We start from the raw sequence: 15856 nt of genomic DNA, 5'->3' as shown, positions 1-15856 counted from the left end.
TGTTAAGCCTCACGGCTATAGCCTAGTCTGACTTCTCATTGTTCGATGGTCTCGGCACTCTATCTGGCACGGCTGCTGTCTCTGTCGTCAGCGAGAGTGGCTTCCCGTAAGCTCCAACAGCTGTTTTTTACCGGCCGCCTGGTGGATTTGTCTGACACTATAATCGTGGTCTCGGCCGCACTCTCGCAAATGGCATGTCTGATGGCGCATTTGCAGGGAAAAATTAGAGTATGTCACCACCTTTGAATAGGCGTTTTTTTTTGGAAATTGACAATCCTCAAACATTTAAAAATGTGTTGCAGTAAGGATCATGTTCGTATCTTATTTAGTTCAAAAGTTACAGCCAACGTTCGAACAGGTGAGAAGTTATGAAACCGAAATTGATGTGGTTTGGAAACAGAATCTGATAACTCAGCGAGAATCAATGGCATATATTTAGTCTGATATGTGAAACATTATTCAAAGGCAATTTGTAAGGCTTCCTGTTTTTAAAAATTGCTTTAAATTTCCGCAAGGGGTATGCTTGACACTACAAGCGCCTGAGTTGTTTACTTTGCGTGCGCTTTATGCTACCGCTTTGAATGCTACCGTATTCACCTTTTCTACAGATATTATTTTAGTAGCAACAATAATAACACAGTCTGGATGTTTTTATAAGAAGGCATGGCCAAGTTGAGGGTAAAAAGGCGAATTGAAACTGAAGTTTCTTGGCAATCGACACATGATGAATGCTCCGACCGAAGACCATGTGCACATGAATATATCGGCGAGTGCTGCCAAGCTTGAGAACTTAGAGAACAATTGTTAAGTGCCACTGCAAGAACCTCTACTGCAAAGTAAAACGATAAGAGATAGGGAGATCTTATCATCTGTTTTTGTAAAATTGACTTGTCAGGAATGCAAGAAGGTGTCGCTCAGATTGGAAGAATGCTCGCGGCTTAGAATATCATGTTCATATGATGTGTGTGCCACTTCAATGATGGCAACAGAAGTGTAAAATATATTTTGAGGGAAGCAGGCATCGAACCTGGCCACCACACTCTCATGGCATGTTTAACCAGTGACCAGTACCGTGTTAAGAAGGATCAGCGTCAATAGACGGGAGTGGTAAAACACCACCGCGAGGAAAGACGGGCAGCAACAAAAGCCAAAAGAGAGCTTGTGGCAGCTAAGGAGGGCCCTAGTTATGAACATGGTGGACTTTACCTTCCTAGGGCATGATGATCTTGTTTCTACAAGGACTGAAAAACTCTAATCTTGTTTTTCTCAAAACTTGATTTCTCGCACTTTCTTTTAGCAGAAAAATTATAACTTTCAAATGAATAAATGTTTTTATTGAAACTTTGCACGCTCGTTCCTCTGTTACTAGCCTGTGCAGTGACCTAGGAAGAATATGCAATCATGTTTTATGCCCAGGAATGCAGGCGAAAATGACACATTTTTGTTTTCTTTGGTACTTTTGCTGTAACTTGATTCCCAATTATCGAACGGCAAAGATACTAGTTGGTTGTACAGTCTGAAGTTCGTTAACTCTGGGCCAAAAAGTGTACAATTCCTTCTCTCTAATTGCTACATATGAATGTTCGCCTAACAGCCAAGCTTGGGCCATTTTTTTCTCAATAACTAATGACAGGATGGCTTTTTCAGTCTTTTTTGCTTTTCAATATTATCTACAATGGTGCTTTATAATGTCAATTTCAAATAAAAATTGAATGGTCAAATTTAAAAACAATGAAAAAGGTGGCAACGTACCTTAAGCGGCTAGGCTCTGTCTTCATGAAGAGGAAGATGTTCACAGTACAGCGCTAGAGCGTGTTGCAGTGGTTGTAGTTTCCCAAATAACATAACAAATATACTATACCCAAAAAGGGGGATAAGCCAAGAATTAGACATCTGAGAAAGGTTTTGATTCAGACGTACTGTATAAAAAGAAAATGAGGGGAGCAGTGGATGAAGAGTTAGGAAAAGGTGAAGTAAATGAAATAAAACAAGAAATTCATAATATACACCGGAGAATCACACTGTGATTTGTAGAACAAGTAGTAGAAAAATTTAACAAGTGAAGTTACTTTATTCTAAAAGCAAAATTCCATGAATCTGAAAACAGCCCGCTGACTGTGGCCAAGTATGGTGCCGCCAAGTAGTAATAATTACAATCTGCTCCAACTAAGGCCCAGCTGTTGCAATGTTTTTTCCAACAACTATCTTCTCAGAGTGGTGAAACGGAGGCCAAACAATACATCATAATCTAATTACTCCTGGTCACTACAAAGTCTGCACGCTTGAGAAATTGCCAAACCAGACCAATGACAATAGAACTTCAGAGGTGGGGTACAATAGCGCAGCCTTGTTATTTAAATCTCACTTATCGTGAATGCCTTCCTTTTCTCCTTCAAGAATATTTGAGATTTACGTAATTATCAAATCTTAAAAGGTGTCAAGTTTACATGTTAATAAAAACGCTTTTCCGAAACCTCGCTGTTAAGTGGCACGCTGTTGCCGGGAAAACAAGTACCACAGTGTCGCTGTAGGAAACTTTGGCCAAACTACCAGAACATTCATTTAAAGTCACATTGCTGTGGCTTGGCTAAAGGCGCACACAGAGAAAGAACAATTTAGGGTGTGATGAAGACGATGATGTTCATTGTACAGCGCGAGAGTGCGTTACATTTGGGACATGTATGAATACAGACGATGATAAACGCCCACTGTGAGAGCGTGTCTCACGCTGAATACGACGATGCTTAATGCACAGCTTGAGAGTTGCTGTCAGAACGTGATAAATACTGATGTTCAATGCACACCGCAAGAGTATGTTGCTGTCGGAAAGCGATGAAGAAGACGATGTTCAATGCATATCGCGAGAGTGTGCTGCTGTAGGAACTTGATGCGGACGACGATGTTCAATGCACAGTGCGAGATTATGTTGAAACTATAATTATACGGAAGCCAACGCCAGCTCGAGCCACTTGTTAAGCGGCGAAACCTAGTAGCGCTGGTCGGGCGCGACGCCGCCGAGGGGCTCGTACTAATCGTGTAAAAAGAGATGAGCGCCCTTTCTTCCTCCGCGTGCTGCTCGTGCCGTTCAATGCCACCTAAAACTAATTTGGGGCCTGGTCATGGCCACCGTGACGTAAAGCGTCTTGACCAAGCTGCACGGAAACGGGAGGCTGTGAAGCCCATATCTTCACTTCCCGTGAGAAGGAATGGTTACAGAGAAGTGCACATGCATAATAATTTTATTTAGCACCTGCATTTTAATTGGAGCTGATGTAGGGAATGCTTAATGCTATAAAAACCGTGTTCATCTATCGTTAGACAATTTATTATTCAACTAAATTCAGAGATTGTGCGCCGTGGGACATGTAGCAGGTATATATTTATATGAACAAATGTCTGTGGCACAGCAAAATTACGAAATAAATAAAGTACATTTATTGAGTCTTTAGTTGCATATACGCGTGTCACATAAACACCTGTACACAGTGTGTTCAGGAAACACTTGGAAAGTGTTGTAACTCATTTTTGAAGCTTCTGCAATTTTCTTTTTTGAGTAGGTGCTTTTCTACTCTTCTGAAGCATCAGTCTTCATATGGCGACGTAGTTCAGAAGAGTGTTTACTGCTGCCACAAGTACGTTTATCAGCACTGTGTCAGAATGAGGACCACTGTTACATCAAAATCCTCTGTTTCACAAATATGTTTTGTGACAACGCAAGGAGCTTCGTTTATTTAGGTGTTGCATAAAAACATTCAGCATTGGCTTTGTTGGTAAGCTGTTGTAAGACAATGCGGGCGTGTACGATTGCATTAACGACAGACGGTTGCGGATAGTTGAGAGCGTATCTCGAGATGTGTTTGATTAGGAGATTCCTGTCAAGTTGAACTTGCCTATCCTCAGACGTAATATTCATGGCAGTATACTTACAGGTCAGATTCATTAACGCGGCGTCGGCGCAAAAGCACTATGTATATTATTATCTGCAGAATGGACGCCCTATTTCTTATATCAAAATCTGACTCCTTTATACTGTACTCCTTTGTCTACTGAGCTCCGTGAATTGTTTCAGCACATGGTTTCTTGATTTCCTAGATACCTGGTTCAACCAAACTGTCTTGTAGCCTCAGTTTGTTTCTCTGACTTAATGAAAAAGGCTTCTTCTGTTGAGATGTGATAATTTGTTCCAGGCAGCCGATGGTACTTTCCGAGCTATTCCTCCAGGCTGTCGGTCTGAAATTGGCCCAGCAAAACAAAGCCGAAATTCAATTCTCCAAGTCAGAACCAGCACAGTTCGAGAAGCGAGTACCAAGCTAGCCGCAGCGCTGCATGAGTTTGAGTATTTAGTGCGCCTGTATATATCCTGATATCTCACCATATGTCCAAACAATCGACGAATTTAAAAAATTCTATTTGCTTGTCAAACACCTTAGTGGACCTTGAAACGAATCTCTTAGGCGCCGGCCCTTGGAGGGGCTTTTCAAGTTGATTACATCCAACATTTCATCATTATGCAAATGAAGTGCTCTGTCCCTGCAGCGCAGTTCAAACTGAGCACGTTTCCGCGCTTTTTTAGCGCCTCCATCACAAATGAACAAAAAACTAATGAGAAAACTTGACATTCTGACGCCGATAGACGCACTGCTTTTTAACCCAGTCCATATCCAAACTTCTGAGACGTTGCGTTGTTCAGAAACGTACATATCTTAAAAGGCTTTGAAAGAGGCTTCATTAACCCGAACTAATGAATAGTGCCTAGAAAATTCAGCGCAGAAGATACGCGTTTCAGTATTTTTCTGGTTCAGCCAATTGTTTCTTATACGTAGACAGGGCCTAGTAAATTAAAAAGGAGTCTTGACTCGTACAATGAGTGAGGGTACACAGTGTAAGCTGTTCGTGTTTTAGTAAACAAGGACCTTAATTTTCTGTCTATGGGAATTTTATCTATTATTACAGCGATGACAGTAAGCATTGAAATCTTGAGCTCCAACATTTTCTTTCTTAGAGCTGCATGGAATTGGTCTGTTCCATTTTTAGATACTGGTAGAATGTCCGCGACATCCTTGTGGGTTGATGCTAAGGAGGGTGTCATAAAAACATGCGCAGTTTTTACATCTTTGGAAGAATTAAAGCTGCCCCGGTTCACCGATTCACCTTTGTATTCGAAGTACGGCTGAATCTGGATCTCGTTAACCATTATATTGAAGATTTTTCCTTAGGGTAAAAAGGCTTGATCACTTTTTCACATAACGTAAAAACGCTTGGTGGTCCTGCTCATTTGCAGAGTTGACGTTATTTTGTAAACAGATAAGCATGGGTGTAGATCTATGTGCTTTTCCTAACTCTCCAGCACTGCGAATGAGTTGGTAGGCGTGTGGGTAAAGAGTGTTTAGAATACTGGAGAATAATAAAAGATCAGCACAGTAGCATGCTGAATGGTCCATCTTGTGGAATAGGTCACGTTTCATTTTATAAAGTCAAGTGCTTGCGTTTTCTCTCGCGGGAAATGATCATCACACCCGAGCCTGTTCAGTAGAGTTTTCTCTCTACTGAACAGGCTCGGGTGTGATGAATGCAAGCGGAAACTTGCATTCACTTTTTCATCCTCGTCCCAATTGTCTGCAGCCTCGAAACTTCTCATACTGTCTAGTACAGTCCGAAGGCAGCGAAGATTGTCCAGTTTACACGGGATGAACAGATTATCCTCATTCACTTTCACTTTCCTCCAGAAGGCCGTAATGTCCCCGTTCCTACTGACAATCACAACTCATTCGACGTCTGGTGAACCTTCACCCTCTATTTAAACATACACTGATTTTACCGTACTCCACTAGATGGGGAGGTCTTCATATAACTGACGCCTATTTAGGCCCTCCTGTTCTTCGTGATATGAAATGGACAGCCGAATAGCTTCCACTAGATGCGATGCCTCGCTGTTTTTTCGCTGCCTCTGGCTCTTGGTGCACTGGTGCGCATTCGCTCAAATGAGTGAAAGCATTTGAAAACATTGTCGGCACTGCTTTTAGAGTTAGCTGAGAAGCAACTATTGGAGCTTCTGCTGTGTCCTGCCAGTTCTTGAATCGGCGTACGTTGTAGTTGTCCTTAAGTACTCGTCCTTGAAATGGAGCTCGCACACCTGTAAACAGATATAAAAACATGAACGCTATATTACCGTTTTCATGCTCCGCCTCTACCTAATTTACTAAGCTACAAAACAAGCTACAGAGAGAGTGACTTCGACGAGTGCTGTTTTCTTCAATATGCGGATATCTGAGGTGCCTATAGGAATTGAAACGCCACTGAAGGTAAGCCGTACGTATTTTAAGGATTAAATGAAGGTGGGGAGCATGACACAGACGGCACTTTGCATTTTATGCCGGCTTTTCACCTTCGAAAGCAGGATTTTTTTAGCCCGCGCTGCTGCTCTCTCGAGGAAACGCGCTGACCAGGAAATGCATTGGGGAACAATCTGAAGATAATTCAAACATGCGCGTGAACTGATAAGATGCCTGCGCTCCTGGAAAGACCGATACCCCCCAAGACTTGCGCGATCTTTTAGCGATAGTGCGTATCATCACAACAAAGCGTCGCTGTCCAATCGAACGTTCCAGCGCAGAAATAAACACCCGTGACAATGTCAAGTCTTACTGGCTGGCAAGTAAAAAGCGCACAAGAGGCCATTATTTTCGCTCTGGAAAGAACATTCCTCAAGGCATCAGAGCGTTGTTATAAAGGTAGCGTATCTCATAATGCCAAAGTGCCACAGTCGGAGCGATTCTTTCTGAACAGAAATAAACAGACGTTACGATGTCTTGGATTACGCTGGCTGGCACGTAAAAAGAGCTCAAAAGATTATATAGTAGAGCAAGAACCGAAAATTTTGGAGTTTACTGAACAGTATGTAGCATACACCCACGCATAACTTCGGATCACTGAGAGAACGGATATCGACGTCCTCTCGACGAACGGTAGACTGCCACTTTGCTCTTGGGTCGTCTTTTGGGAACGAGAACAATGGAAACTCTGGACCACTGTCGTAATTGCCGCGACAGTTGGGCTCGCAGCATCAACCCATTACTACAGTTTACAGGCGTACACTACGCGAACATTCAGCAAACGAAACGCCTCACATCACAATGCAGTCCTTCACAGACGCAGATAAGCGCGTCTTCTCCAGTCCTAAACAGATACAGCTCAGAATAGAAACACCAACATGCTGCGACAGACTTCGTCCGGACGAAAAGTTCCTGCTCTTGCGAAAGGCGTGGGCACGTCTTCGCGACAGGAGACGTCTGTTAAGACTGAGTGACGTCCCAGACCACGACAGGAGGAGTAAGCAAACCTTATAGTCAAGGGGGAACTGCCCGTTTCGCTCGTCTCCTCTCGACCGCGGCTCGGGCAGCAGACGCCCGGCATCAGCACCGCGACCTTATTTTCTTCGGTGGGCCCTTTTGTGACGCTTGAAACGACGTCGCGCCTGCGTAAAAGCGAGGATGCTTGCTTCAGTTGCGTGTTGATTTCCTCAGACGACGCATTTGCGTATTGGCTTGGTTGTTATGCACTGAAAATTAAGGCAGGTGGCAACGAATAGTACGTGCAGGTCAAACAGGTACATGCAGGTAAAAAGAAGAAATGTAATTCAGCAAGATACGTTGTTGGGAAAGTTGGTTGATGCCGGCGCGAAGGCACTTTCGGGGAAAAAAAAAACATGCAATCGCGTGAAAAGAAACAATGGGACGATTAGAATACCCATTCGACCTTTATTCTATTGTGACCAGGTTTTCGAGCTATATACGTTATCATTAATATAGTTTCGCGCTCGGCAAATTATAGCCGTACGTGGGTGTCCGCTCTTAAACCCAACTCAAGACAAATACACAAGTCTGCTGGCATATGCTAGCAACAGTATTCAAAATCAAATCAGAATAGATGTCCTCTACCAGAATAAAGGTCTGAAGTGTGGTTCTCAATTGGAAATCAGGTGACGTATTGTGATTATTGAATTTCAGTACAATTCCTCTTAACTGCACTAGGTGTGAAAGTCTATAAGAAGTTTCGAAATTACAAGGCTCCTACCTCTTTTAGGCATATCAAAAGTAGCTGCAGTACCATCTACAACCGATGCCGAAGGTATCACTAGTGATTCCCCAATGCCTGCAAAACACGCACTAATTACGTGATCAAAGTAATTGTAGTTCCAAATTCATAAACAGTTACGTATGCAGTTTATGAGAATCCGATTTCCACTGCAATCTATGAACATTTCCACAACACTACCAGTTGTGTACAGCGTATACCTGACCTTTGATGTTCGCATTCGAGCTTCGGAATCAAAAACTACGAAAACTGCCAATGGACAACATACCGTTTTCACCATTTGGCTTAATTTCCACACGTTACTGCTTTGAGAGCTCGCAAAGAAAAAAGTTGTCCTCATTTTTCCAGTTATTTGGCCACATATAAACGAGGCTTTTGTCCATGACACCCAAATTGTCTTATCAAAAGGTACCCAGAAAGCAGCTGCACTGAAGGTGTCAGTTTGCTTATGCACCAGCAATGAAATTGTACTTACGCCCTTGAAACAGGAATTGAAAAGTCGTGTAAAAAGAGTAATACATCCCTCTTGTATTCTACTGATGCTCCTCATCCCTTCTCATAAACAAAGCTGTGTGAAACAATTTTGCAAAAAAAAAAAAAAAAACAGAACTTAGTATATTGGGTGCGAGAATATACCGGGGCGCAACCTCTTGGCAACGCCGTGTGACGCCGTAAGTGGGTTAATGCGCGTTGAACTGCTGCTGTGTGATGCTTTCCTAGGCAGTTTAGTTGTGCGTTAATGCTGAATTTATTTTTTAGTTATTTATTTGATATGCGTTTCGGTTACGCCTGTTGAATACTTTGAGGTAACAGTGCAATTCTATTCGACAAGAAGGCATTTCGCAGTATCCGTGAGCTGTTGAAGCTTACCCCGACGAATTTGAACCACTGCTATCACGCTCTACGCCTTCGGCATTGCTGTCACTGTTGGTAAATAAAGTTAACATGTGTCATATCCAGTCAGAAATTACAGGTCATAAATCATGGTAATAATTTTGTAAAAATTACGCGCTGCACAACTACATCGCTGTTTTGCTCAGTAAATATATTTCTCTGCTACATGAACGAAGCTCTCAGACGGTGGAGATACTGGCCACTTTGCAAGGTGCCAACAGCAGCGGCGCCATTCGTCTGCTACTTGAACAGTCAAGTTTTACGCTGCATCAGACGCGAATAAATCTTTCAAACCAATTGTGTAGAGATTTGTTCCTTCTTGCACACTGACCGCGATCATTGCCATTCGTGCTTCGGGTGGGTGTGTTTTTGCCCCCCATAGTTTTGGTTTTGGTGACTCTTGCGTGAGCAGATCATAGCATACGTGGTTATTTATTTTCTAGGTCATTTGAAGTTACTGCTGAAGTTGAGGCGACGCACAGCGCTTACAGCTGCGCGTGGCAGAAGAAACGTTCAGTTTGAGGCAACAATGCTTTCACTGAGAATAAATTTGACAGATCCCCCTTTTCGGACGAAAAATCCTCCCACTGGGGAGGTACTACTCGACGAAGAAGCCCTTATATTTTCTATTTCGCCAGCAATCAGACTTCGTTAGCTTCACAAGGGATAAGCGCAATACATTAACCTTAATTTGCGCCAGTCTTTCCCCCCAAATCACAGAACTCTCGAACTCTACATCGATGAAATCTTCCTCGATGAAACGCACCTTGCACACACAAAAATGACCTCTCACTTCAATACATATTGACAACTTGTTTAAACCAGCTTCTACCAGCTTATTGTTTGCTAGAAATGGGAGCGTGCTTCAGGTTCCGTCTCGTATACAGAGCAGAAATGGATCATGTCAATGGCTCACATAAACTAAAGCCACAGCGATGACTCAACATGAATGTGTGTGATGCAGGCACACGTCAAAAAGCAAACCTTCTGAGAAAACCTCGACGTTTAGCGTCTAAAACTGGCAAAATCAACACAGGCCTGCATCAGCCGCTGTAGACAGAGTCACGTGATCCCACTTGCTCCCTTAGGTCGACACTCTCCGATAGGTAGGCACGACCTAGTGCCCAATACCTTAGCGGGAACGCAGTTGGATTCTTAGGGCTTTTTCGCTAAATTTTCTAAGGATGATTTCTCTTTCTACTCATAGACAATGCTTATTGAGTGCATACAGAGGTAGTCAATTATTTCCCGATTTAACCACCTTGACTGCACGAATTTTGCACATTTCAAGATTGGTATGCACTGGAGAAAATTCTTGCTTAAAGCCCTTATTATAACCAGCTGACTCAATGAGCTGCAGACCATACATGCAGTTATTGTTTAGTCGTCTGTTTTACATTTACCCGAGAAAACCTACACACAGAAAAGCTGGAAACCATTTGGTCACTTTTAACTGGCTGCAGCTGCAATTAATTTTATAGTACCCTAACCGACATATCTAGAAAGCGTAGTTTCATGAAACGGTTATTCCCGATTAGGAGACTTGCTGAGTGGAGATGCCATAACCGTGGAGAAAAATAACAAGCAGTAATGAAATTACGTTAGGAGCATTTAGCAGGTTGTCTCATTTTGTGAATTGAAGTTTTATAGCTTTCGCATAGAGGAAAATTTATAGTAGCATTATTGGGGTGCTACGCCAATCTGCGACAAAAGCGTGGAGAGCAAAGAGGCCTAAATTAATTATCCCAGACAGCAATGAGTGGTGCCAGATGTCACACGACTCGTTTATTCGCGCTGTCACAAGGCCTTGAACGAAGGTGGCGAGCTAAGGGTATAGTGCATTTAAATAATCCGTGTTCTTTCAGCCGGACACTCAATCCGTCAAGCTGCCGCTCACATGAATTTGTGATTTTTAATAGTGCGGGAGTAGCGGAATTACAAAGGACCCACGCGCAATGAACGGCAACCTTGGGTGAGTGTCCATATAGAAATGAAGCACAAGAATAAATGCATGAGTGTGAATAAAAAGGCCAGTACGCTTAGACGTTTTCAAGCCAGATGGTAATGGAAGGCCATGGCACTCGGGGGCAGGTGGAGGGGAGCAATCTTAAGCAGTCCAGCCTGTGAACTCTGCAATGGCCATCTAGCGAAAAAGATTAGTGGAATGACAGTGTTGCCCAATTGAAACGTCACTAGTGGTGTTTGGGGGAATTCTTATGACATATTGAAAGATAAGCGGCTAAACGTCGAAGTTCGCTCAAAACTGGCCGGAAAATTAACGTGCAAGTAAATATGCCCCCATTTTACTTCAGGCCGCCAGAGTTTTCGTTGGAAGGTTGAATCAACAACCAGCGCCCCACATACAATACTTGGTACTATCCCGGCAGTTTGACCTAATTACAGTGCCACGCAGGGGAAGCCGAACATGCGAGAGGCGCTGCATTGCTACGCTATGGAGTCTCGCGGCAGACACTCACCTACGAAAATTAATTGAAACGTCAAAATCGCTGTATTATTTTCTATCAGACAAACAATTTATTGTTTTTTCTTCGCCTGAGCTAACACCGAAAAGTATAAATCAATCTAGCAGATCGGGATTCAGCAAGGCCAGTAATTTTGCAGAATAAGTTCAAACAAATGCTGAATGCATAGTGTGTGTTTATATTTATGATGCTTGTAGGATATCTGTCCTATAGAAAAATTTTAAGAAATGTACTAGAACTGCGTGGTAGATGGTTTATTATTTTGATCTGAAGGATTCATGAATGTGATAAATATAACACATTTGTAATAAGAGAGTAATTACAAATTGACATCCAACCAAGTGCGGCCAAACGACTACAGAGGAAAGCTGTATAGCTATGCTTTGTCGCCGTATGGGTGGATGTAATGAGTAATTATTCCCTTATTACAAATCTACTGCACCTTGGAGCAGTCCCAATAATGTTTGACCAATATGCCATATTTGTTGATATTATATGAAGATCAAATTTTTTCTCTTTGAGATCACACAAATTGTGTGATATCGTGAGTCATACAGCCTCATATGTCCTCAGTCTTATTCAGCTCTCATACGACAAGCATTCAATCCAATAACTGCCTTTGCGCGTATATCTCATTCGGTATCTTCGACTGATGTCATCATCAGCCTGACTTTACCCATTGTATGGCGAAGGCTTCTCTCATATGCCTCCAATTAGCTCAGTCCTGTGCTAGCTGCATCCATCTGATCCCTGCGAACTTCTTAACCTCCTCCACCCACCTAACTTTCTGCCGCCCCCTGGTACGCTTTCCTTCCCTTGTAATCCAGTTTGTCACCCTAAGCGACCATCGGTTGTCCTTTCTTCGCGCTACATGTCCTGCCAAGCCCATTTCTTCTTCGTGATTTCCACTAGCATGTTAGTGACTTTCTCTGACCCACTCTGCACGTTTCCTATCTCTTAACGTTATCCCTATCATTTTTCTTTCCATAGCCCTCTGCTTTGTCCTAAACTTAAGTAGAACCCTTTTTGTTAGCCTCCACGTTTCAGCCCCACTAGTAAGTACAGGTAAGATGCAACTGTTGTATACTTTCCTCCTGAGCGATACCGGTAAGTTACTAGTTATAATCTTGGGGTGCTTGCCAAATGCGCTCCATCCCAATCTTATTCTCCTTGCTATTTCCCTTTCATGGTACGCATCTGCGATTACTGCTTGTTCTAAGTAGACATATTTGCCTACTACTTCCAGTGCTTCTCTACCTACTGTAAACTGCAGTTCCTTCCCTAGGCTATTGAAATTACCTTAGTCTTCTGCATATTGATTTTCAAGCCTACCTTTCTACTTTTCCGGTCTAGGTTATCCATCATTCTTTGCAATTCATCCCCTGATATACTTAGCAATGCAATCATCATTATCATCATCATCAGCCTGATTATACCCACTGCAGGGCGAAGGCCTCTCCCATATTTCTCCACTTAACCCGGTTCTGTGCTAGCTGCATCCACTTGACCCCTGCGAACTTCTTAATCTCATCCGCCCACCTAACTTTCTTCCGCCCCCCGCTACGCTTTCCTTCCCTTGAAATCCAGTTTGTTACCCTCAGCGACCATCGGTTATCCTCTCTTCGCACTACATGTCCTGCCCATGTCCATTTCTTCTTAATTTCCACTAGAATGTCGGTAACTTGAGTTATTTCTCTGACCCACTCTGCACGCTTTCTATCTCTTAATGTTACCCCTACCAGTTTTCGTTCCATAGCCCTCTGGGTTGTCCTCAACTTAAGTAGAACTCTCTTGGTTAGCCTCCACGTTTCAGCCCCATAGGTGAGTACAGGCAAGATGCAACTGTTGTATACTTTCCTCTTGAGCGATACCGGTAAGCTGCTAGTCATAATCTGCGAGTGCTTGCCAATGCGCTCCATCCCAATCGTATTCTTCTTGTTATTTCCTTTTCATGGTCCGGATCTGCGGTTACTACCTGTCCTAAGTAGACATATTCGCCTACTACTTCCAGTATTTCGCTACCTAATGTAAACTGCTGTTCCTTCCCGAGGCTGTTGAACATTACCTTAGTCTTCTGCATATTCATTTTCAAGCCTACCTTTCTACTTTTTCTGTCTAGGTCATCAATCATTATTTGCAGTTCATCCCCCGAGTTGCTTAGCTAGGCAATGTCATCAGCAAATCGCAGATTACTGAGGTATTCTCCATCTACCCTTATCCCTAACTGCTCCCATTCCAAGTCTCTAAATACTTCCTCTAAACAAGCTTTGAAATGTACTGGGGAGATTGTGTCTCCTTGCCTAACACCTTTCTTTATGGGAATTTTGTTACTTTCTTTATGCAGAACTATGGTTGCTGTGCAGCCACTATATATATCTTCGAGCACTTTCACGTACGGCTCGTCTACCCCCTGATTTCGCAATGCCTTCATCACCGCCGAGATTTCAACTGAGTCAAATGCTTTTTCGTAAACAATGAATGCTATGCATAAGGGCTGGTTACATTCCGAGCATTTCTCTATCACCTGGTTGATGGTATGGATATGATCGATAGTAGAGTACCGTTTCCGAAACCCCGCTTGATCCTTTGCTTGATTGCAGTCTAAGGTTGTCCTGATTCTATTAGCGATTACCTTAGTAAATACCTTATACGTAACAGACAGTAAGCTGATTGGTCTGTAATTTTTAAGGTCCTTAGAGTCCCCTTTCTTGTGAATGAGGATAATAGTTGCATTATTCCATGGTTCCGGTACCGTCGATGACATCAGACACTGCGTATACAGGGTAGCCAGTTTCCCTAGCACGATATCCCCTCCGTCCTTAATCTGTGGTTATCTGATCCTCTCCAGCTGATTTCCCCCTTCTCATAGTTTCTAATGCTTTCTTGACCTCGTCCTTCGTCACTGGTGGAACGTCTGACTGTTTTTCCCTACCGCCAATCTCATTGAACTCCTCGACTACTTTGACTATCTTGTCCATATTAGTGATGACGTTGCCCGCCTTGTCCCTTATCGCATACATCTGGTTTTTGCCTGTGCCCAATTTCTTCTTTACCGCTTTAGGCTTCCTCCGTTCTTTACAGCATGCTCAATTTTCCCCATGTTATACTTCCTTATATCGGCCACCTTGCGCTTATTGATTAGCTTTGATATCTCGGCCAATTCGATCTGGTCTGTTGGATTGGAAGCTTTCATACTCTGGCGTTTCTTAATCAAATCTTTCGTCTCCTTAGACAGCTTACCGGTATCCTCTCTAACTATCCTACTATTGTTCCTTGCCTCTAGGGTAATGTCGCCATCCTCCGTTAGAGCTGAATACCTATTCTGTAGCGAGATCCTGAACTCTTCTGCCCTCCCTCTCACCGCTAATTCGTTGATGGGTTGCTTTCTTACTAATCTGTTGCGTTCCTTCTCCAGATTTAGGCTAATTCGGGACCTCACCATCCTGTGGTCACTGCATCGCACTTTCCCGATTACCGCTACATCCTGCACAATGGCGGGGGTTGAACACATTATGAAGTCGATTTCAATTTTAGTCTCTCCGTTAGGACTTTTCCATTTCCATTTCCGGTTCTTCCGTTTGCTGAAGAAAGTATTCATGATTCGTAAGTTACTGCGTTCTGCAAACTCAACTAGTAACTCTCCCCTGCTATACCTAGAACCAATGCCATAGTCACTTACTGCCTTGTCTCCTGCCTGTTTTTTCCATACCTTGGCATTGAAATCGCCCATTAGTACGGTATACTGCGTCTTTACTTTTCGCATTGCCGATTCTACATCTTCATAGAAGCTTTCAACTGCCTGGTCATCATAACTACATGTAGGCGCGTAGGCCTGTACAACCTTCAGTTTATACCACTTATTAAGCCTAATTACGATGCCTGCAACCCTCTCAATAATACTATAGAATTCATCTATATTACCCGCTATATATTTATTGACAAGGAAACCTACTCCTAGTTGTCGCCTCTCTGGTAAACCTCGATAACACAGCACATGCCCATCCTTCAGTACAGTATATGCCTCATTCGGCCTCCTAGCCTCACTAAGCCCTATGACATCCCATTTCATGCCTTCTAGTTCCTCTAACAGCACTGCTAAACTAGCTTCACTAGCTAGGGTTCTAGTATTAAACGTTGCCAGGGTCAGTTTCCAATGGCGGCCTGTCCAGCGGAGCCAGGCTTTCTTAGCACCCCCCGCTGCGTCACAGGTCTGACCGCCGCCGTGTTCAGTTGTTCCGCAGCCGCTGGTGACTGAGGGCCGGGGTTTGATGGAGCTTATCATAGGAGGTTGTGGCCAATTACTGCGCCAGGGTGGCCAACTCCTGTTCTGGTGAGGGAGTGCGTTGCCGGATGTGTTCACCGGCATCAGGTCGCTCCCCAAACCT

At 43.3% G+C, this 15856-nt stretch overlaps 1 protein-coding gene across 3 annotated transcripts in view; it reads right to left on the bottom strand.

The window, feature by feature from the left end:
• Positions 1 to 1757: 1757 nt before the first annotated feature.
• LOC146208705 (uncharacterized) overlaps positions 1758 to 15856 on the bottom strand; it is a 99621-nt gene continuing 85522 nt past the window's right edge. For all 3 annotated transcript variants that reach the window (XM_084595928.1, XM_084595929.1, XM_084595930.1), the window contains 2 exons: positions 8074 to 8151; positions 1758 to 1855 (listed from right to left, as the gene is read on the bottom strand). In XM_084595928.1, the coding sequence (XP_084452054.1) occupies positions 1806 to 1855; positions 8074 to 8151 (128 nt within the window). In that variant the 3' untranslated portion in view covers positions 1758 to 1805. The remainder of the gene's footprint in view (positions 1856 to 8073; positions 8152 to 15856) is intronic.

Source organism: Amblyomma maculatum, chromosome 1 (assembly GCF_055883805.1).
Source record: "Amblyomma maculatum isolate TAMU_Amacu chromosome 1, ASM5588380v1, whole genome shotgun sequence".
NCBI lineage: Eukaryota > Metazoa > Arthropoda > Arachnida > Ixodida > Ixodidae > Amblyomma > Amblyomma maculatum.
The sequence above is the reverse complement of the archived record's forward strand: the minus strand, read 5'-3'. Positions and strand labels throughout refer to the sequence as shown.